We start from the raw sequence: 23,829 nt of genomic DNA, 5'->3' as shown, positions 1-23,829 counted from the left end.
TTGAAAAGCCGGTTATCATTTACTCACCCTCAAGAAGTTCCAAGCCTGTATGAATGTCTTTGTTCTGTCCGAACACTAAGGAAGATATTTTGAAGAATGTGGAAAACAGAGCAGTTCTGGGGTACCAGTGACTTACATAGTATTTTTTTCCTACTATGGAAGGCAATGGTGCCCCAAAACAGCCTAGTTACAAACTTCTTTCAAAATATCTTCCATTGTGTTCAGACAGAACAAAGACATTCATACAGGCTTGGAACTTCTTAAGGGTGAGTAAATGATGACAGATTTTAGGTTAACTATCCCTTTAAAAATAAAGGTGCTTAAAAGGTTCTTCACAGCAAAGCCATAGAAGAACCATGTTTGGTTCCACAGAGAACCATTCAGTCAAAGAACCATCTCTTTCTTACCTTTTTATAATCTGAAGAACCTTCTTTCGCCACAAAGAACCTTTTGTGAAACTGAAAGGTTTATGGAACCAATTAGACAAAAAAGGTTCTTCTATGGCATCGTGAAATACCTTTCTTTTTAAGAGTGTATGTGGAGCATGAAAGAAGATACGGTGTTCTTGAAAATATAATCTTTTGCATCCTGCAGGAAAAACAATGTGAGGGTGAGTAAATGACGGAATTTACATTTTCACTTGAATTATTCCCCTGAAAACAGATCAAGCCCTTTTTAGATCTTGGCATTCCCTGCTCATGTTGGTCCATCAATGCCGTTGATCTCAGAAGGTCATTCCATGTGATGGGATGTGTTAGAGACAGTTGGAGATGGTCTATGTGGTGTTGACCTTTAAAGAGAGAGCTTACTGGATCAGCCCAGTCATCTCCAGCATTGCTTTCCCTCTTTCAATAGCCGACCCAATGCCTGCACACTTGTTTAAGTGGTAAGACGTTAAGGTCGGTGTAGTATTTGTTTGAAAGAGAGGGCGTGCGTATAAATAGAATTCTCCAGTCTATATGTGCCCATTCATTTTTAGAGTCATAGGGCCAGTTTTACTAACTTTTGGCGTTAAAATAGCACTGTCAGGTTTTACTAAAGACGCGCAGTGAAGAATTAGCGCTGAAAAGGCGTGGACACAGTTATTTTTGTGCTTGACCTTATTGATTATGCATTTGTAGGAGTTTCCCTTTCAGACACAAAATTGAAGAGAATTCAAATGAATCACGCAACACATTTTACTAACGTTTGTTCTCGTCAAGTAACTGGCAGTTGCGCCCTTATTTAACGCCCAAAAAAAAACATGTCTTAAACTATTTTGCACTTGAAATGGCTGTAATTGTTGTTGCTAGGAGGCACCGCAGAGAACAGAGGATTTTTCCACACGTATTATATTATTTTGAATGCCAGAAGAACACATTATCTGAACATATCGTATGCCAAGACATGTTATTATAAAAATCTAAGAATTTTAAAGGGGTCATATGATGTTGCTAAAAAGAACATTATTTTGTGTAATTCAATGTGTTTACGCGGTTTAAGAATCAAAAACACATTATTTTCTACATACCGTACATTATTGTGGCTCCTCTCTACCCCGCTTTGATACACGTTGATTTTTACAAAGCTCATCATTCTGAAAAGCGCAGTGTGCTCTGATTGGCCAGCTATCCAGCGCGTTGTGATTGGTTGATAACCTCAAGCGTGTGACGGAAATGTTAACCCCCTTACCATATTTGGAAACACACAGCGTCTCCATGACAACAGTACTACAGCAAGAATAAAAGTTCAGGCTTCTTTCGTTGCATATACATTTGGGCAGTGTGACAGTGACGTAGATTTGTGGGGAGTGATTTAAATGAGGTGTTTCAGGAAGGCATGGATGAGTCTTAACTTTTAGAAAGAATATCTCTTTGGGTTTGAGACTTTAATTTGTGACTTTACGTATCTTATATATGCACAAACAGCTTGTAACACTAGAAAGACAAAGGAAAACATGAAATCGCGTCATATGCCCCCTTTAAAACGCTATAACGTTTTGACCATTTTAAAATTAGTGCTATCAAACAAAAGGTTTTTGTTTGCATAATATGTGTGTTTTCTGTGTATATTTATTATGTATATATAAATACACACACATGCATGCATATATTTTAGAAAATATTTACTTGTCTATATTTATATTCATATAATTTAGATTATAAATAAATGTTTTAGTATATAAACATAACATATTTTTCTGAAATATATACATGCATATGTGTTTATTTATTTATATATATATATATATCAGAACACATACATTATATTATGTAAACAAATATTTTATTGTGGATGCGATTAGTGCTGTCAAATGATTAATCGCATCCACAATAAGTTTTTGTTTACATATGTGTATACTACGTATATTATGTATATATAAATACACACACATGCATGTATGTATTTAAGAAAATGTTACGTTTATATATTAAATATATTTTTATATTATATAATTTGTGAATATAAATGTATACATGTAAATATTTTCGAAATAGATGCTATATGTGTGTGTCTTTTATATATACATAATAAATATACACTGTACACACATGTAAACAAAAACTTTTATTTTGGACGCGAATAATAATTTGACAGCACTATTTAAAATAAATACCACTTTTTAATACTGTACACAAGCATTTATGATTGATTTTTTTTTTTTTTTTTTTTTTTTTTATCATTTATTTAGAATATTTCTCTCTCATTTTGTTTTCAAGGCAAAAATTTCCTTTTTTATTTTTTGTATTTTTCTTAAAATTCACACTCTTTTTATTGGTGACCATTTTGGTGCTTCTCGCTTAACCTCCCACCCGCCTCTGCCACTCTCTCGCCCATTTTTCCTCTATGAAATATTTATTTGCGACGACCGGGCCAGTGCTGTGCCATCAGTGGTGGCATCAGCCATTCCTTGGCGCGGGAGCCCTCGTCTGTTCCAGCGCTCTAATCGCATTCCAGCAGAGGCCCGGCAGTGGCTTGCTCCGCATTCCACAACTCTGGGGGCTTTCCAAGAGCCCTGCGCAGGCATTCCTCTTCGCCGGGACCTTCAAAGCGAGGGAGGGACTTCAAAGGCTTCGGTGAGGCTAGGTGTTGATGACTACAATCCTCCCGGGTACAGATTTACCCGCCTCCTGAACTTCAAGAGCAGTTGTGGTAGTATTCTGGCGTGCACTTTTGCCTTCCTTGCCCATAAATCATGTCAAGTTAACTCTCGACGTATGCTGTATTTATTTTGCACCTAGAGGCTGGCGTATGACAGGCTGAAGTGTGAATGTTGTTGTCATGAGGCTTTCTCACGTTCTCTGATGTGGCACTTTAGACTGAATGGTTTACAGTGGGTGTGAACTGATAGTTGTTGCATGGTGAAAACGCTGTTTTTATTTGTTATGCATTGCGATATCTTGATTTGTAGTTTAATGTTATTTTATGCATTTTGGGGACTCTTTTTGTCCAACTTGACTTGCACTACCGTTCAAAAGTTGAGCTGACCATGAAATAAATGAATATTTTTATTCAGGATTGATCAAAAGTGACAGTAAAGTCATTACAAATTCAAATAAATTCCGTTCTGTTTTTTTCTTTCTATTCATCAAAAAAATCCACAAAAATAATATTAAACAGAACAAATAATAAATGTTTTAATAAGGGAAAATTCAGCTTTACCATTACAGGAATAAATTGAATTTTAAAATGTATTCAAACAGAGAACTTGGAGAGTTTTAAATTGCAATACTGTTTCACAATATGGCTGTTTTTTTTACTGTGTTCTAGTATAGATAAATCTCAGTGACCCCAAACTTTTGAACTCTATAGTGTATATTATTAGGTTGTGCATTCTGTGGGAATCAAACCCATGACCTTGACATTGTTAGCATCATGCTCTTTATTGCCTGTTTTATTGAAAAGATGTAGAACTTTAAACATCATGAACTACCAAAATCGTAGTTTAACTTTAAGCCTCGGAAATGATTCTTAAATGTGCCATTTTTCTAATTCTAGATTGTTGATAGCATGGTTATGTTTGTTTGTCTTTCCTCATGTTCCTGTATTTTGTCGTTTGAGTAGCACACATTTCCATAAGAGAGCGAATCATTCTCACGCCATTGATGGTTTCAGTCTCTACTCACAGTCTTATAATAGACTCGCCTGTCACTTCCCCTCTGCTAAAGATGTCCTCCCCGGTGGCTCGATGATGCATGTTTGAGTCTTTACATGATATTAAGTGTTTGCTCTGGTCTGAATTGCACCATTTGTTTGCTTACGTCGTTGTCAAGGGGACAGCGTGTGAATGGTTTTTCGGGGAGACTGCAGACTCTTTTGGCGTTCCTGTGGCTCAAACAGTTGAGGATGACGCCAAGGTCGTAGGTTCGATTCCCAGTGAAGGCCTAAACGGTTCCATTATGTACTTATAAGTGGATAAAAAGTGGCTGACAAATTCTTGAAGTGTGTGCAGATGTCTTGGTTATAAAGAAAAATGGTTGTACCTGCCATCATAAAAGCAAACTGTCGTTGAAAAGCCACCAGTGCACAAGCTGTTTTCTAAACCTTGAGCAAATCAGAGATGCTTGTGGTTGGTGGTTCATGATGTCACCTCCTTTGCAATGTGTGCGCTACATCTTGGGTACATATACATGCTTTCTAGGCAAGAGTTGTTGGAGTCTTTGTTGGCCAAAGGTGACTTTTGCAACTGTCGTTCCATTGGTTTTGTCTAGACGACAAAGGAGAGGAAGTCGCCTCCTTTGAAAAAGGGCCCAGTCTGTCTTTATGAGATAATATTACACCGTCAGAGCAGGCCCCACCTGCAAGGCTTCTCCAGCTGCCACACTGTAACTCTATCTGTGCTCTCTTCAAGGCTGCGATCCCCTTTGAAGTTATTTCCAGTGCTTGGGAAACGAGAAGACACAAGCAATCAGAGGATCAAGCTCCTCCTCTTTTCTCTCTCTCACTCTCTCTTTTTAAGTGTATTTTTAATATGTTTGGAATTCTGTGTGCTCCAACTTCAGATATTTCCAAAACTCTTTGCATTTTTTTTCCTTGAATTGACTATTATTGCCTTTGCAGATCAGAAACACGTTGCGAGATTATAAATGTCCTGCGGCATGAAGGTGAAAAGGGAGAAGGAGAGAGATAAATAGTCCAGGGCAAGTAGAGGAGAAGCCGTAGGCATCTGTCCCATTCCAGTATTTCACACTCTTCCGATAGACAAACCAGAATAGTCTTGGAGTCTGTGAGTACATCCTCTGTTTGGATAGTAGGTGGGAATTCAGACGTCCAGCGCCAAAAGGAAACTGGCCGGGTTGCCTTGTAATCAAATGCCCACACATAGCGGGAAGAGCTTTGCATTGGGTACACAAGACAGCCTTCCAGTTTTATAGATGAGGAAATGTTAGAGATATGTAACAGCTGAGAGGGACTGACGGTTACGGCAGGGATCCACGTAGGGTTCAAGAGAGAATGACCTCCTGGTCTACGCCAGAGGGCACGGCTTCGCGACTGATGGACGGCGTTAAGCTACGCTTGCTGGCGTGAAATGCTAACCGTCGCTTTTCTCTTGTAGTGCAAAAACAAGTCCTGTGTGGATGTGCTTGCAAACAAGAGTACATTTCATGCTTTTTGTTGTATTGACATTTTTTGTCAATATTTTGTCATGTCATGTTCATTAATTTCTAGCGAAGAAAGTGAAAAATTTAACTAATATTCCAGTTTATTATTCATTTACTAATGTTAATCATCTCAAATTAAAGCTGCATCCCATAACTTTTTTTTTGTTAAAAATGATCCGAAATCAATATTTGAGCAAGTACATAACCAGCCAGTTTTCAAAACGATCTCCTTCCTTCAGCCTGATTCACAATGGTTAGCTTATAATAATGTTTTCTAATTTGAGTGATGCCGGGTAGGTTTTCGAGTATGGCACTGCGTCATTACATCACATCTGTAAACATAAAGAAGTTTTTCCGGCTAGTAGGCTATATCACATGTGAGGATCCTGCAGGTGGCGAATCGTTTATAGCATTTTCTCACAGCAGCTAGAATAATTAAATTTATAATTTTGATGGTGGATTGTGATCCAGAAAGGATTTTGTGTTTATGAATGAAATTAAATTATATTCCAGTTTTAAATGTGCTTCTGATTACAGAGAGCCTGGTTTTACACAAGATTTGTATTTTAAAGAAAACCATTTCGAAGGAAGCATAGTTTGCTTTTGGGGTTAAAAGAATTTCTTAATATGAAATTCGAATGGCATGAAAATTAGATTAAACTCTACAGAAATTGAAATCTACACTTTAATACACACTATACCCATACTCACGCAATGCTGATGTTGTTAACATTAATAATTTGAGAATAAAGTATAATAATAATACTTTGCACAGTTTGTGATATGAGCTAACCGATCATTAGATTGAATCACCGTTGGTATTTGGATTTATGGTAATGCTTTTTTCCTCAGTTGGTCAGAACAAACGCGGCAGACTTGTGTCATGAGGCCGGGCTGCAGGTTTGCCCTTCCCCGCTAGAGGTCGCTATTCCCCTTTCCCCCGGACTCTATTCACTGGATTATGCACATACACCTGTTTGATCACACACACCTGGCATCTCATTACACTCACATTGCACTCACCTGGATGATTACACGCGTCTCACACAATCAGTTCACTCACAGCTGATCCGGATCACCATGAACTATAAAGTGTCTCTGCACCCGTCTCTCTGTCTGGTTGCATTGTCTTATGTTTCATGTCTTGCCTGATCCTGCCTGTTAACCTGCCTTGTTTATGTTTTATATGTGTTTGTTGTGCCGTGTTGGCCTTTTGTTATAAATAAATAGCACTCACCTGCATCTTGGACCCAGCCCTCATCTGTTCTCGCTCTGTGTCGTGACAGAATGCAACCAGCTGAAATGGGTCCAGCGGGGAAGTTGCTTAACATCCGCCAGGGAGATCGGAGCATGGAGGATTACGCCAGGGAGTTCACCAAATTGGCTCGACAGTCGGAGGTTCATGGGGAGAGCCTGGTGGTCTTCTTCTGGGGTGGTCTGGCGGAATCCTTCAAGTCTTGGGTACCATATTGGGACCCAGAGAAGTCGTTGGAGGATTACATCAACTTGGTTTTACAGCTGAGCGGCTCAACGTTCAGAGTGGAGTTAGTGGCGGAGATGGCGGTGGCCGCGCTCAGTGCCTCTGGTCCACGTCTGGAGTGTTTGGAGCTAAGGCGCAGTGTGTGGGAGCCTTCATTGATGTCGGTGCGAGCGGCATTGACCGCTCGCGGTTCCTCCAAAGCGACAGTATCTGCTCACAAGTCTTCTAAAGTGGCGGTGCCCGATTCCGAAGTGGCGATGCACGTTCACGAAGCTTCCGATGCGGCGGTGCCCGATTACAAGCCTTCCAAAGCGTCGGGGCACGCTCACAAGATTTCCGAAGCGTCGTTACACGCTCACGAGGCTTTCGAAGCGGCGGTGTCCGCTCACAAGATTCCTGAAGCGTCGGGGCACGCTCAGAAGGTTTCTGAAGCGGAGATGGCGGAGGATGCCGCAGTTGCGCCCCCTGGGGCAGCCAAAGTTGCCGCTGTATTCCGCTCTCAGAAACGGAGGAGGAGGCGGAGGAAAGCCTCCCATGCCCCACAGGGCCAGGAGGCCATTCAGGAGCTCACGGTTGGCCAGGAGGCTGGGCCAGCGCCACCCAAGCTCCTTGCCCTGCCGGCGCCACCCAGACTCCTTGCCCTGCCGGCGCCACCCAGGCTCCTTGCCCTGCCGGCGCCACCCAGGCTCCTTGCCCTGCCGGCGCCACCCAGGCTCCTTGCCCTGCCGGCGCCACCCAGGCTCCTTGCCCTGCCGGCGCCACCCAGGCTCCTTGCCCTGCCGGCGCCACCCAGGCTCCTTGCCCTGCCGGCGCCACCCAGACTCCTTGCCCTGCCGGCGCCACCCAGACTCCTTGCCCTGCCGGCGCCACCCAGACTCCTTGCCCTGCCGGCGCCACCCAGACTCCTTGCCCTGCCGGCGCCACCCAGACTCCTCGCCCTGCCGGCGCCACCCAGGCTCCTCGCCCTGCCTGTGCCACCCGAGCTCCTCGTCCTGCCGGCGCCATCCAAGCTCCTTGCTCTGCCGGCTTCACCCGAGCTTCCAGGTCTGTCAGCTCCATCAAAGCTCCTCGCTCTGCCGGCTCCACCGGAGTTTCCTGCTCTGCCAGCTCCAGTCAAGCTCCCTGCTCTGCCGGCTCCACCTGAGTTTCCTGCTCTGCCAGCTCCAGTCAAGCTCCCTGCTCTGCCGGCTCCACCTGAGTTTCCTGCTCTGCCAGCTCCATCCAAGCTCCTTGCTCTGCCGACTCTACCTGAGTTCCCAGTTCCGCCGGTTCCACCCCAGCTCTCAGTCATGACGGAACCATCGGGGCTGCCTGCCAAGCTGTTGGCTCTGTTCGGACCTCTGGGCGTGCTAGTGCCCGCCTGGTTCGCCCCTCCGGTCCCACCCTGGCCGTCTGCTGGGGTTTTGGTGGGGCTGGAGCCTCCCTGGTCCATTCCTCCGGATCCGCCCTGGCACGCGGCTCGGCCTCTGTCTCCCGGTTCTCTGCCTCCACACGGACCTGGCCCACCATCCCTCCCCCGGTGTTGCCGTTCTACCCCCCTACGGATCACGGATGGAGCGTCTGGAAGCCGCTCCTTTGAGGTGGGGTACTGTCATGAGGCCGGGCTGCAGGTTTGCCCTTCCCCGCTAGAGGTCGCTATTCCCCTTTCCCCCGGACTCTATTCACTGGATTATGCACATACACCTGTTTGATCACACACACCTGGCATCTCATTACACTCACATTGCACTCACCTGGATGATTACACGCGTCTCACACAATCAGTTCACTCACAGCTGATCCGGATCACCATGAACTATAAAGTGTCTCTGCACCCGTCTCTCTGTCTGGTTGCATTGTCTTATGTTTCATGTCTTGCCTGATCCTGCCTGTTAACCTGCCTTGTTTATGTTTTATATGTGTTTGTTGTGCCGTGTTGGCCTTTTGTTATAAATAAATAGCACTCACCTGCATCTTGGACCCAGCCCTCATCTGTTCTCGCTCTGTGTCGTGACAACTTGTTGTTTGTTCAATGACAGAAAATTCTGATTTGGGTCATATATTCCAAGACGTAGGCTAGAATCTGTGATTACTAAGTGTTTGATTCACACCGGTGCGGTGACTGACAGATACACATTCACCTCAAAACATTAGATTCATCCGCGCTGAAGCCGTGCCAGAGTACAGGCCCACGTGATAAAGATATTCCGCACCTGGCTGCAATACCAGGTTTTCAACAGAGATGGCGACAAAGAGGCAAAACTTACGGACTGCAGCTTTAATGCATATAATTTATAGTGCACTAAATACAAATAATAATGTATAATTAATACAAGAAAAAACATCAAAATATTGTATAATTACTCGTGTTGTAACGAAAAGACTGTTTTCTATCAACATTCTGACTAGCAGCAGTTCATATTTGCATTTGCATCATTCTGAGCCGATACACATTAATGTTATGCATATATGTGATGTAATCTCAAATGTACAGTATGAACGTGATGTATTAAGGTAAATTAATGCTGATTCATTTACTGATTCCTCACATTGATTGGATTATTTAAAACACACACAAATTGTCTGATTTTTCTTCTTAGACAATGTGCTTTGGTCATTTCTTGCAATGCTCAACTAAATTTAAAACAATTCCAGTGATTTTGTTTACGAGTTGCTCAGCCAGACAGCACTCACATCCGTGTATAAAGAATGTTTTTGGCCTAGATATTCCTTCCGTGTTCAATGTTTTTCCTCTACCAATATCTTCTAATTTATTTATTTTTTTAATTTGCAAGTTAAACAATGGCTTTATCTAAACTTGCATACTCTCTGAGCAAGTAATTACTTTGCATTAAAAAGTAAGTTCTATATTTTAAGAACGCGTGTAGTGTGAATTTAACATGGACGTACTTCATTTGCCATGTTGTCATTGTCATGTGACTTCACTGCTATTCACAAATCTTTTCCCATAGCCTCATGGGATAGTAAAGTGTCCTTGGGATGCACGCTTCAGAATCTCGTTGGAAGTAATGGGCTATCCCGAAACTTTTCTAGTCTTTTCACGTACAATTCAAACCAAAATTGATTCAGACACCTTCAACATTTCTCACGTTATCACAAGTTATTCGCTATAGTTTTGAAAATGGTAATAAAATACGATCAGAACTCCGAGTTAAACTGTGTCAGAACAAATTGATCTTGATAATGTCAGATAACTTTGATAGAAAGGTATGTAATGAATTCGGTTGAATAGCTGTCAGCTGTTAAATTTAAGTACACAATTAGATAATACCAATTTAGGTAAATTACCAAGCAATGCTTAATTTTGTTCAGTCTGTGGTGTTGAAAGGTCGCATTAGCAATTAAAGCAAAACATGGTCGGGTCAAACTGTCTGAATAATTTTTGGTCCCAATTTTTTTTATCAATTTTTACCGGTAGTCCACTGTATGAAGATTTTTTGGGTATAATAGGTCACAGTTTACTTTATTTTGCTGTCCTCACTTACATAAATAAACAATAGTGTCCTGCACCCACCAATTAAAAAAAGGCAGCGGCTATTTGCACTGTGTAAATAAGGCTAGATGCTATTTAAACTAAGTGCAAATAGCGTATGTTTTAGCAATAGATTCTATTTACACTGTTAAAATAGTACGATTTTCTGCTATTATACTACTGCAAATAGTGGCAATTATCTGCACTCAGTATTGTAGTATATTATAAATCCGTATGCAATAATAACGTATTGAGTGTAAATTATAGTTTTAATTCAAATTATTAAATGTAATATTGGGACAATAAAGCCCTCCCTACACCTACCCTAACCAATACTTTTTCAACTTTTTGATTATTTCCTTAATTTTTATTGAAAATAAATGCCTTTCTGATGCGACGTGAGAGTTTTTGAAAAGGGAGAAAAAAGTTCGGCAAAAGGCGGACTTGAACTTGGGTCGATCACGTCAAAAAGCATTTGCTTTTCCACCTACACCACTGAAACTGATGCTGACTTAGCATCTTTTTTTACTGTTGACTAACCCAATCACACGTTAGTGGGCGGGGTTAGTGTAAATAGCCTTTGCCAACAAGGCGGGCTAGTTGCACTTTAGTGTAAATAGACACTCCGTAAAAAAAATATCAAAATGATATCTGGTCTCTGAATAATTTTTGGTTTGACTTTTTTGGCATGCGATTTCGGATGCAACCTGTGTTTTAGCTCTCAAATGTTGGTTATTCTTGATTACTGTATCTTCAGTGCCTCTTCTAAACCCTGTATGCCAGAAGTGTCCCACTCTATCTCTGTCAACCGCCAAAATACAAACGGAGAGGGAAGCCAGCAGCCGTCCGAGGCTCCCGTGCACATGGCGTTCGCTCGGCGCTGAGAATTCCCAGCACTCTTGCTTGTTTGAAAGGCTCTTGGCCTTGTTTGAAAAGCTGCCCTGAGAGCCGCGGCCGAGGACAGAGGTTCTCTAAGTGGCTGCGGGCCCGGGAAGAGGGGGGTTGTGAAGCCCGCTTGTGGCTTTGATCAAATATTCCCCCACCTCTCCTGGCAGGACGCTCTGTTATTCCAGGAACTATTCCGCACTCCCGCGGCAGGAGGCGGAGGCTGGGTGACGGACACAGGGTCCGAACTGAGAAAGAGGGAGTTTGGTGAGACCAGCGGTGTGAGAAAGGAGAGGAATTACCCCCTTGCTATTTTTTTTTTTCTCTCTCCACACAATCTTCTCAGCTTGAAGTCGATGGACTCATGGGCTTATTGCCATGAATGATATATGTGACCCTGGAGCACAAAAGCAGTCATGAGTAGCACAGGTATATTTGTAGCAGTAGTCAAAAATACATTGTATGGCTCAAAATGATCAATTTTTCTTTCATGCCAAAAATCATTAGGATATTAAGTAAAGATCATGTTCCGTGAAGATATTTTATAAATGTATAAATAAATTTTGTATAAATAAAAATTTTATATAAATGAATTGTATACATTTTTATAAAACTTAATATTTGATTAGTAATATGCATTGCTAAGGACTTCATTTGAACAACTTTAAAGGCAATTTTCTCAATAGTTTGATTTTTTTGCTCCCTTAGATTCCAGATTTGCAAATAGTTGTATCTCGTCATATATTACAAATAGTTGTAATATTGTCCTATCCTAACAAACCATACATCAATGGAAAGCTTATTTATTCAGCGTTTGGACATTTATTTAAATCTGAGTTTTGAAAAATTGACCCTTATGACTGGTTTTGTGGTCCAGGGTGTCATATGTGTCCCGTGTCGGATTATAGTTGAGGTTAAGCAGGTTTGTTAGTTTTCACCTCTCTAATCAGAGGACATACTGTTAAAGCAAAATTTACACCTTCAACATTTCTCACATTATCAGTTTATTCGCTATAATTTAGAAAATGGTAACTCAAGAGTTAAACTGTGTCAGAACAAATTCATCTCGATAATGTCATAACTTTGATAGAAAAGTATGTAATGAATTACAATCGACCAAAAATTATTCGGTTGTTAAATTTAAGTACACAATTAGATAATACCAATTTAGGTTAAACCAATTACCAAGCAATGCTTAATTTTGTTCAGTCTGTGGTGTAAAAAGGTCCATTAGCAATTAAAGCAAGGTCAAAGTCTCTAAATTTTTTGTCCCACATTTTTACCAATTTTACTGGTAGTCCACTGTATGAAGATTTTTTGGGTATAATATGTCAGAGTTTACTTTATTTTTCTGTCCTCACTTAAATAAATGAATTATAGTGTCCTGCACCCACTAGTAAAAAAAATGATATCTGGTGTCTGAATCATTTTTGTTTTGACTGTATGTGTCCCGCGTCAGATTACAGTTGCGGTTGAGTAGGTTTGTTAGTTTTATACTCACTAATCAGAGCGCATGAATTAGCTATGAGAAATCTTGGTGTGGGGTTACATGCAGTTGAAGCCAGTGGAAGTGGTTGTAGTGTGGGTTCTGGAGTGGAGTTAGCAGAACGTACCCTCAGGCTAGCTGGGCTTTTTGATTGTTGCGGGTGAAATTGATACTGGCCTTGACCTAAATGCCATGCCTGTGGCTGCGACTCATCTGTTCTGTGTTCTCTGCTACTGGACCACAGCCACGATCCGTGAACGATTGCTCTGTGTGTACCAACACGTTTAGGTCAGCTTCGACGATAAGAGGTCTGTGTTTTTGAAACATTTATGTTACTATCTGCTGGTTTGATTTTAGACCTGCTGTGTTTATTGTCCTTTAGTCTCGCAGCCTTCAACAGACTCTTTATTTAAACGCACGTGGTCATTTATCATCCCATTTGAAGCAGTTTTATTTAAATGATATAATATTGTGTATCTGTAATGGCTTCAGGCTTTCCCTCCACATGGGTTTCAGAAGAAAGAAACTATTTACTTGATTTTAAATTGAATTACAATCATTAAACAAATACATGTCTCCACCAGTCAGAATTATGTCTACCTGAACAGTTTTTTAGGACTGGGTATTAATACAGATTTACTAATTCACTTCCAACTTTTTTTTTTTTTTTTTTTTTTTTAAGAAAAACGTGTATATTAGAACTAAAATGACTGAATAAAAAAAGTTAAATAGAAAAATAAAAACTCTAAAACTAATAAAAATTACTAAAGATAGGGCCCTATGACATCTGTTTTATTTGTTCCCATATTCAGTTTTATTTTTTCCATTTGAAATTTTTCCAAAGTCATTTTTTGTTGTTGTTTTCTATGTTCCGTTTTAATTGTTATTAAATACATTTTATTCACCTAAAAGCATGTTTAATTAATTGAAATCATGAAACTTACAATATTTAACAATTTATTATTAAATCTTTTACAAAAAAAAATATTTTTAAGGTCATTTGACCTTATTTTTTGTTTTATTTTTTTCCAAATTCTGTTTTATTTTTGCCAAATTCTGTTGTCTATTCATTTTCTGGATTCTATTTTAATGGTTTCAAATATTAAAATTCCATGACATTCCACGTTATGCTGTAAAATCCGTTTTTATGACTGGATTCCGTGATTCCGTCCACGTTTTCCACATCTCAGAAATCATAGAGTCCTACTAAAGCATATAAAATTAAAATGATAGCTGAAAATATAAAAATAAAAGCTAAAACAAAATATTAATAAATTATGCAATTTATCAAAATAATAGTAAACACATGTAGCAAGATGTTCGTCTTTCGTCTAGAGATTGATTTTGGGCTTTTAAGAAACTGTATTGGACTCAAGATTAAATGTAAAAGTCCTGCTATTTGGTGCAATGAAAGAAACCAAGCATGGCCTAATATTTTTATGAGTGTTTTTGATTTGAGTTGAAGCTGGCCCCCACTGTTATGAATTGGCCCCAGGCAGATGTGCGAACACATACTGCTTTCTTTGAATTGCAGGACACTTTGAACCCCCAACAAGTTTTATCAAACACCGTCAACCCATCAGAATAAAAGCCTAAAACAAGTGCAAAAGTAACTCTGCTACCTGGACCGATTCTGTTGAGGAGGCTGAAATACTTGATGATCAAAGCATCAGTGAATTGAGCGTCTGACAAAGTTGGTGTGAGTGGCATTTTGATGTTTTTTTTGCGATGAGAAAGGTTCTGACCATCTCTAAATCAGGTCAACCCTCATTCAGAGGCGAGGAGGAGAACAAACAGTTTGCGTTTGTCCATCTGTCCCTTTTGCTGTTTTTCAAACACTATTCTGAGGAATATTTCAAAGGCTTAGTGTTACCGTTATTAAGAAGGACATGCTTTCCTTTGTACATCTCATCCTTTTATAATTATCATCATCTGTTAGTGCAAGCGAAAGACAAACAAACAAATAAAGGGGGTGAAAAGCAGCACATTGGCAGCTGTCCATATTCCATGTATAGAGAGAACTTACATGGCTTGCTCCATTGAGAATCACTTACGCCATTGCAGCACTTTATGTACTGCACCAATCTGACCTTTTTTTATTCCGCTGATGCTTGAGGTGGAACTAGGTGTGAAGAGTTTGACCGCCTGTCATCATAGTGATTCCCACTGTGATTTCATTGAGAGCACTGCCCATGAAAGGAGATATACACATGTGAACGGCTGTACAAGAGACGGAGAGATGAGAGGCACCGAGGGTGGCGGAGCTGAACAAGGGGCACCTCTTTTGGTGGTTAAAGAAGAGATGGCTGGGTGCAGTGCAGAATGATGGACAGAAAAGGGAGAGATTGGGGAAAAGTGTGCAACTGGGCATGCAGCCAGTCGTGGAGGCCTACTGGGGAAATGTGTTGGGGCGAACTGGGGGGGCGGGCATGAGTATTGGTGCATGTGTTTTGTAAAATAGGAGTATGGCATGCAAATGGTTACAGGTGTAGTTGAATTTTCAGTTTTAGTGTGTGACTTTTCTTGCATGATATGTTTCAGGTATTGCAAATTGGCCTACCTTATCAATATATTACACACAAAAAACATAAGTTGGGTAGTTGCTTGGTAAGCAATGTCGGCAAACTCCAGAAAAGTAGGCTAAATTACATGGGAAATACGGGAAGATGTCTATAAATCTGTGTTGCTACATTGGTTTGCCATCTTTGACTTCTGCTGACGGGCCACTTTTGCGAAACTGCAGCTAAATCCAATGAGCAGTCCTCTGAAATGCAAGGTTCCCAATAAATGCATTCTAGATAGTCACTGATTAGAAAATGCATCGTTCAGCCAGAGTATTTTAACAATCTTACATTTTTGCACGAGAAACTAGGTTAGTCGTGGTCACCCTGCTTTAATATGTTGTCAGTTTAAATAAGAAAAAAGCCACAACTTCAGCTAACTTTTATGCAAATGTCCAATCCAAGGCCTCTTGGGAGCTGATGTGGCTTTTGATCCCCGAGTTAAAATGATAATCAGCTTTTTCAGAGTGATAATCCAATTTGTTCATTTGGAGCAGCACTTCTTAGCATATTTGCCCAGAAGCTCTCAGCAATGGGCAGGGAACAGGTCAAATCCGTTGTCATGGTGTTGTGTATATATGTACTCTATATACATGCAAACATGCATGCATACATATATGCACCAATATTATCAATATGCATCAATATGTAAAGGTGAATATGTTTCTATTTATTTTTTCAGATTGAAATCTTTTGCTTGGAATTCTTTTTTTTTTTTTTACAATTCAAGGCTTAATCTATCATTCATTTAATATAAAATCCAGCAACATGTCCATGACATGATTATCTAGTGAAGCTAATAGCACTAATAAAGTAATAAACTGCCATGCTCAAACAATTCATGGCCTCGTTCAGCGCTTATGTAATTCCCAAACAATCATTAACCTAGTTTTTTTTCATTTTAGGAGGGTTTTATCTCCTGGAAGATTTCCATTGATAAACATCCATGTTGTCAATTTTCAACACATCAAACGCGCTAGATTTCACACTTAGAGCAACTGAAAGATGGCATTTGAGCCAAGAAGAGTGAATCTGATGGTTCGGTGCACACCTAATGACAGTAATTATCATGTTTGTGCCACTTAGACCTTTCAGAGTTTCCACACCTTTGCTGTTTTGCGGATGTGGTGTGGCACGTCGATGTAGGGCAGTTTATAAAGGAAGTGGAGTTATGGCGCAATGTGTATAATAGTTATGGCTTATTTTAAAGGTGCATCTCTGCATGGCATAATGCAATATGAAACTCTGTAAATTTATTGAAATAAAAAAAACTAAATCCATGCATTTCACTTAATCTTTCCTAAAGCTTTTTTTGTCTTGCAGTCAAATCTTTGTAGCAATTTCCAATCTGTTTTCTAATGTCTTTTTGGGAATGGTAGAGTGCGTGGCTAGAATTTTATTTTGGATTGAAACCTTGAAGGAAATTTTCTTTGTGTTTCAGATGCACCCTTTGGGCCTGTGTAACAATAACGATGAAGAGGACTTGTACGAATACGGCTGGGTTGGAGTGGTCAAACTGGAGCAGCCCGAGTTGGACCCCAGCTGCCTTACTGTACTGGGCAAGGTAAGGATGCCACTCAATGTCTTACTGTAGTAGATCAGATCAAAGTTCTGTTCATAAATGTCAATGCAATGTGTATTTGGAGTGACATTTCCCTAAATATGCTGCAAAATAGTATTTTGTATTTGTGCTGATTTTCATGTTGCCTTGCCTGCTGGTCAAAGGCAAAAATGATTCCGCTTTGACTCATACAGTTTTTTTCAAGCCCTGTTGAATGGTTTTGTAGTTCGAGACTGTCGTAGAGTACTATCCAAATAGTGTCACCTGATCTGTGGAACTGCTGTGATGTCACATGGTAAAATACTTTCAGTGTGGTGTTGGCTACTATTGAGCTTTTTAGACACACTGAACAAATCCAGACGCCGATGAAGCATTTCCTAATTGGCTGAGCTTTCTGCAGTCTCAGGACACCAATATCTATTTGCTTGTTTGATCTTTTTATGGGGAAATTTGAAGATTTCCACACATTTATACTCAGCAGGACGCTCTTGCTCTAAACGGCTAAATATTTTCCCATGTCTAATGCTGGAATGGGCTTAACGTTACACATGACACACTCTCCCTTTTGGATTCTCGTGGAGATGTTCCTAAATAACCAGCATTCATTTGGCTTTCTGTTGTTGTCTTATTGGCACATGAGAAACTGGTGCGCACTTTTTTTTTTTTTTTTTTTTTTTTTTTTTTTAGCTGTTTTTAAGACATTGATTTCCTGAAGTGTGTCATGTCAGTATACTGATTTTCTTGTTGCTTTTATAAGAAAACATTTGCCAAAGAGTATAAATGTAGTGCGTGAACTTTTTTTTTTTTATTATTTTAATTTTTTTTATTGGCGACACACCTGCATCAGTTAAGGTTTCAGCATAAAACCAACCCAAATATATCAGCAGATATGATTTCCAGAAAGTTCACGTTAGGTGAACGAGGGTAAACGCATTCCATTTCTTCTTCTTTCATAATAATGGGATAGAAAAACATCCTCCCCTTCTTTTGTGCCAGTACTATAATTAGAGAGTCGGCTGTCATAATCGGGCCTCTGATATAGGCCCGCGCTCAGCTGGGGTTCTCTTTCTAGTCCCGGCATCGGTGTCTGTCCGGTCTCACCAGCGTCCCTTTGACCCGCTTGTGCCCGTGTGTCCCTGCTGTGCCACCCCTGCCCTTATTTTTGTTTTTCTTCTACTTTCACTGTCTCTTTCATCTTTATGCTGTTGTCCGAACGTGCATTCCTACATTTTTTTTTTTTTCTTTTTTCTCTAGAGAATATTTCTATAAAAATATTAAGCAGCATAATTGTTTTCAAAATTGTATGTTATATAATAATAAGAAAAAACATATTTTTTTTTTTTTTTTTTAATTGTGTTCTTTTCCCTCCGGTAAATAAATCAGTGTTTGGGTGAAATGAGTGACCTCATGATGTTCAGTTCTGTTAGTGGTTTTGAAATATTTGCATTCTTTCACTGGTATGGACTTATCACTGTATTAAACATATGCAATAGAAACGTGATGGCTGTCGTTATGACAGTCAGCATGCATCTTATTTTTTTGTCAGCTATTCACATGAACTTTAAAGTATGTGGTTTCTTGCCACATTACTGTATGTTATTTAGATGCTCCCAAACTTTTAACGGAGCGTTTCATTCGGTATAAGTATTTTTAGTTTATTTTATTTTCCTATTTTTATGGCGTGAACAGGTTTTGTCCAAGGCTTTTCTTGATTCCCAGTCTGTGTAAATCCACATTTTCGTGGCAATTCAATTCAAATTTATTTGTATAGCGCACTTCACGATACAAATCATTGCAAAGCTGTAGTGGTCACTATGGCAGAAATGTACTGTAAGAATCATGCAGTTAGTTACAAATGACATGTAATCAAACAGACGGTGAACACTAACGATTAAGCACAATTTGGTAGTTTTCTATGTTGTTCCAGGGTTAACATCATCTGAGGTCTTCTGGAGGGTTGGCATCTCTTCTCAGGTGTTCGGTCATCTCAGATCTTTGTAAGGGTTGGATCCAGATGGAAAATTCTGTCATTATTCACCATTACATTGTTCCAAACCTATAAGTGATTACATTTTTAATTTTTGGGTGGACTGTCCCTTTAAGTACGTTTATGCTGTTTTGAAACCCTCAATGATAACAGTAATTTCTTACCAATTACTGTTCTTTAAACTGAAAAGCTACAAAAATGTCTTCTGATCAACAATACAATGTGATAATTTGATGCAAAGCAGAACTTCTTACCTACAGTGATATGCAACATGAAGTGGATCATGTGAATGGTTTGTCTTCAAGACATGAGCGTCTCCGGTTCGTCGCACTCTGCCCTGTGCATATATTAGAGAACAGGTCATGTAGGCTTCTCCGATTTGTGTAAGGTCTTGACGGAGCTGCCCCGCTGACATGTATATGTACACAGTTTCTTCCTCTGTTTCCGGTCTCTGTCCGCAGAGAGCCATCGCTCCGCTCACCTCCCACCTCTCCTGCTTCCTCTCTCGTTCCTGCTCATTCTTTTGTTCTGTTGCACCATTCTTTCTCACCTGCACTAGTCTCATCATTGCATTGTGGATCTTCTCATCGGGAATCCTCAGGAAACTAGTTTAAAGTGTTTATGGATCATTCATGCATCTGCTTGACCTGATGCATTGTGCACTGCTTTCCTCAGGAGCCAATGAGTAGCCTGTGTGCGATACCTTAAGTGAGCTCTGGTTTTGCTTGTTTTTGATGGCAGTACAGTTTTTTTTTGGCATTAGAGAAACTAATGACGTTATTACAAATGTTGTACATTTTAAAAAGCTTTTAATCTTCAGATGTCTAAGTGCAGGGAAACTTGTCTCTTATTTGTGTGTTGTACACAGACTTTGTTGTTTTTCCTGTGGTGAATGTACTTCATTAATTCCCAGCAGCTCCCTCCTCTTTTAAGGGCTGTCTTGATCTGTTTGTTGGTTGGTTTCTTTCTTTCTCTCTTTTTTTTGTCTCTTTGCCAGCATGATATCCTTTTTTTCCAAACAGTGCTCTGCTCTGACACATGCAAAACTGGCTGAGGGGTTCTGTCCTTTCATCTCCCGACCACATACTGAGTCTTCCCGTTCCCATTGCATCAGCTCACATGGCTCTGTGTGTGTGTGTGTGTGCATGCCATTTTTGTGACAATTGAGGACATAAATTTGTATAATGATACGGGTATTACAAGGTGAAGGTGACTTATGAGGACATTACCCCATGTCCCCATTTTTTGAGAATGTAAAAATGCACAAAGTTTCCTGTGAGGGCTAAGTTTTGGTGTAGGGCAATAGCTCATACAGTTTGTACAGTATAAAAAGCATTACGCCTATGGAGAGTCCCCATAAACCACAAAAACCAACGTGTGTGTGTGTGTGTGTGTATACATGTATATATGTGTGTGTGTGTGTGTGTGTATGTGTACAGTATCTCACAGAAGTGAGTACACCCTTCACATTTTTGTAAATATTTTATTCTATCTTTTCATGTGACAACACTGAAGAAATGACACTTTGCTACATTGTAAAGTAGTGAGTGTACAGCTTGTATAACTGTAAATTCGCTGTCCCCTCAAAATAACTCAACACACAGCCATTATTGTCTAAACCGCTGGCCACAAAAGTGAGGACACCCCTGAGTGAAAATGTCCAAATTGGGCCTAAAGTGTCAACATTTTGTGTGGCCACCATTATTTTCCAGCACTGCCTTAACCCTCTTGTCATGGAGTTCACCAGAGCTTCACAGGTTGCCACTGGAGTCCTCTTCCAGTCCTCCATCACGGAGCTGGTGGATGTTAGAGACCTTGCGCTCCTCCACCTTCCTTTTGAGGATGCCCCAAAGATGCTCAATAGGGTTTAAGTCTGGAGACATGCTTGGCCAGTCCATCACCTTTACCCTCAGCTTCTTTAGCAAGAAGAATTTCTTCGATTCCATTCGAATGGCAGTTTTACATTTTCTTCTGGTTTCAAGCATTTGATATCATTTTAGCTGAGCAGCCTATCATTTTCTGCAGTTCTTTATATGTTTTCCCCTCTCTAATCAACTTTTTAATCAAAGTACGCTATTCTTTTGAACAATGTCTGGAACGACCCGTTTTCCTCCGTTTTTCAGAGAGAAATGCACAGTACAACATTTGCTGCCTTCGTCCTTAAATAAGGGCCGTTTGTTTGACACCAGTTTTTTTTCACAGAATGATTTTTTATTTATCCTTTATTTTACCAGGATAGTCCCATTGAGATGCAAAATGGTTTCACAATAAAAATTACAAACACCTAAAACAAAAATCCCCGGAATGTTTCTCATAGCAAGTACGTTTCCTTTAGAGTCGACCATAAAAGGTTTTTAAAACTTTTAAAGAGGACATTTAATACCTCGAATTAAACTCCACACTGCTGTTATTTTGAGCACACCCTTTTCAATTAATGACTCAATTACACAGAATTAACAGCATGCATGTCATGACTATTGGGTCTGTTGGTTTTCTATTACTCTACCACAGCTACTAGTAAAAGTATTTACTATGTAGAAACATAATTTCTACCAAAAACAGTGATCGATCTGGTTAGTGATGTTGGACTGCTATTATTTTGAACACAATTGTATGTGCGTTTTCCTCATACATCACCTCTTTGATGAGCTGGAACATTGGTTTTTGTGTGCTGTAATTGCTCTAGAAAGGAAGTTAAATCCTGATGCAGGCGGAGGCGTCTTGAAGCACCTCCACCCACCTGCTGCTTGACTGCACGGTGCTCGAGTCGCCTCCATTCAAAACCAGAGAGAGATGAAGCTGCTCCGCTACAGCAGAGATTTATGTATATAAACACTATAGGCTCAGAATTCTATTTTATTTTATCTTTCATTATCTGTATCAAGGCATTATCTGTCAAAAGGGACAATTTTGTAGCAGTGTAAAAGTGTATTTCAGATAAATGCATTTTTTTTTTTTGACTTTCAATCGCTCAAAGAATCCTTTTCTTTGAGAATCAAAAAATTATAAGTTTTTCTGCAAAAGTAAGCAGCGTACAACTGTTTTCAACATCAATCTTTTTTTTCTTTGAACGTTGACATCGGTGTTTAATATAATACATCAGTGTATTCACTTTTATTATTTTCAGTTTTCATTATACTTTTTAAGTTTTAGTTTTGATTATGTACTACTTGTCTGTCTTTTTTTTTTTTTTTGATTATTTATATATGTGACCCTGGACCACAAAACCATTCATAAATAGCACAGCTATATTTGTAGCAATAGCTAAACATACATTGTATGGGTCACAATTATTGATTTTTCTTTTATGCCAAAAATCATTAGGATATTAAGTAAATATCATGTTTCATGAAGATATTTTGTAAATTTCCTTCCTAATATGCATTGCTAAGAGCTTCATTTGGACAACTTTAAAGGTGATTTTCTCAATATTTAGATTTTTTTGCACCCTCAGATTCCAGATTTTCTAATAGTTGTATCTCAGCCAAATATTGTCCTATCATAACAAACCATACATCAATGGAAAGATTATTTATTCCGATGATGTATTATTTCGAAAAATTGACCCTTATGACTGGTTTTGTGGTCCAGGGTCACACATTTTCCAATTTCCATAATATTTATATTTAGTTTTATTTTAGTTCAAGTTCAGTTTTAGTTCAATTCATGAAAAGCAGTTTTTTAATAATTATGGATAAAACTGGTAGAAATATCAGCATGTACCTTTTAATGGTGACGCATTGGGTTTTAGTTTTGGTTATTAGCACTCACACCATCTAGGAGTAGCAGGAGCGGGTGGGGTGCGGGGGACGCTCAGTGTTTTTGAAGCGCAGAGCGCCGATGGGGCCCTAGCTCTGGGGTTTCTCTTTTATGTTTATGTATGCCTCAACTTGCTGATATTATCTCACTGGGTTTTCCTTTGCTTGGTGTCAAAGGTTCTCTCCCAGTGGGCGGAGCTTCTTCCGATTGGCCGGCAGGTTTCTGTCCCTCCGCGAGTATGAAATCATGGCTTTGGAACCCACTGAGTGAGTTGCCATGGCCACTGGGAAGCTCCCTGTGTCATGTGTTTCAAAGTGAACCGAGGCCTGGCAGAATTACCCAGCCTTCAATGGGAGGCAAAATGACCATTATTAGACTTCACAGTCCAGGCCCTCTATTTAAAGAGAGAAGAAAAGAACCCCGGGGAGCTTAAGACAAGGGCTGGAGGAGAAGCGAGCGGAGGGGAACGCGGATAAGCCGCTAGGGAAAATGTCGTGGCGGTATCTCGGTTCAAAGAGCTCCCCCAGGAAGTATTTTGTTTTAGTGTTTACAAGAGAATGAAAACCAAAGACTTTGCAAATCACCTGTGGATTTTTCCCAAACGAAGCGCGCAGAATACACGTAACGCATCACTTTAAGTGTGGTGCTGCGAACAGAGCGTGTAATGTTGTGTCTGCCAGATGCGGTAATAGTATGTGTGTGGTTCTCTTTGAACGCCGTGCCACGCTGGGATGGGCTGAGCCACTTGGCGGGCTTTTTTTTTTTTTCTTCCACTTTTTCTTTCATGGATTAAGTTCCATCCTGGAGTTTTAAGGCTCTTTAAATGCTCCGGAGGGGGGTGGTATCTGTGCGTGTGAGGAGGGCTTGTGTAAGGGGGTCAGCTGTGAGTGACTTGGAGGGCTACAGAAAAAGAGAAGGGAGAAGAAAGCGTTGGCACACCTGCTAATTGAGAGGAAGTTGAGGACTTGACGGAGGGGGTGAGGGAAAAAACGAAGGATTGAGAGAAAAGGAGAGGAACAGTCCAAGTCCATGAGAGGGAGATGCAGAGCAACAACA

The 23,829-nt window shown here is 40.1% G+C and overlaps 1 protein-coding gene across 1 annotated transcript in view; it reads left to right on the top strand.

The window, feature by feature from the left end:
* Positions 1 to 23,829, top strand: part of LOC306870787 (E3 ubiquitin-protein ligase znrf3-like) — a gene marked incomplete at its 3' end in the record, with an annotated part of 71,858 nt that overhangs the window by 25,142 nt on the left and 22,887 nt on the right. Inside the window, exon 2 of the mRNA XM_079418201.1 lies at positions 16,908 to 17,030. Within this exon, the coding sequence (XP_079274327.1) occupies positions 16,908 to 17,030 (123 nt within the window). The remainder of the gene's footprint in view (positions 1 to 16,907; positions 17,031 to 23,829) is intronic.

The sequence above is a fragment of the Barbus barbus genome, assembly GCF_936440315.1.
Source record: "Barbus barbus genome assembly, chromosome: 6".
Classification (NCBI taxonomy): domain Eukaryota; kingdom Metazoa; phylum Chordata; class Actinopteri; order Cypriniformes; family Cyprinidae; genus Barbus; species Barbus barbus.
Note: the sequence above shows the minus strand (reverse complement) of the source record. Positions and strands in the feature narration are given on the sequence as shown.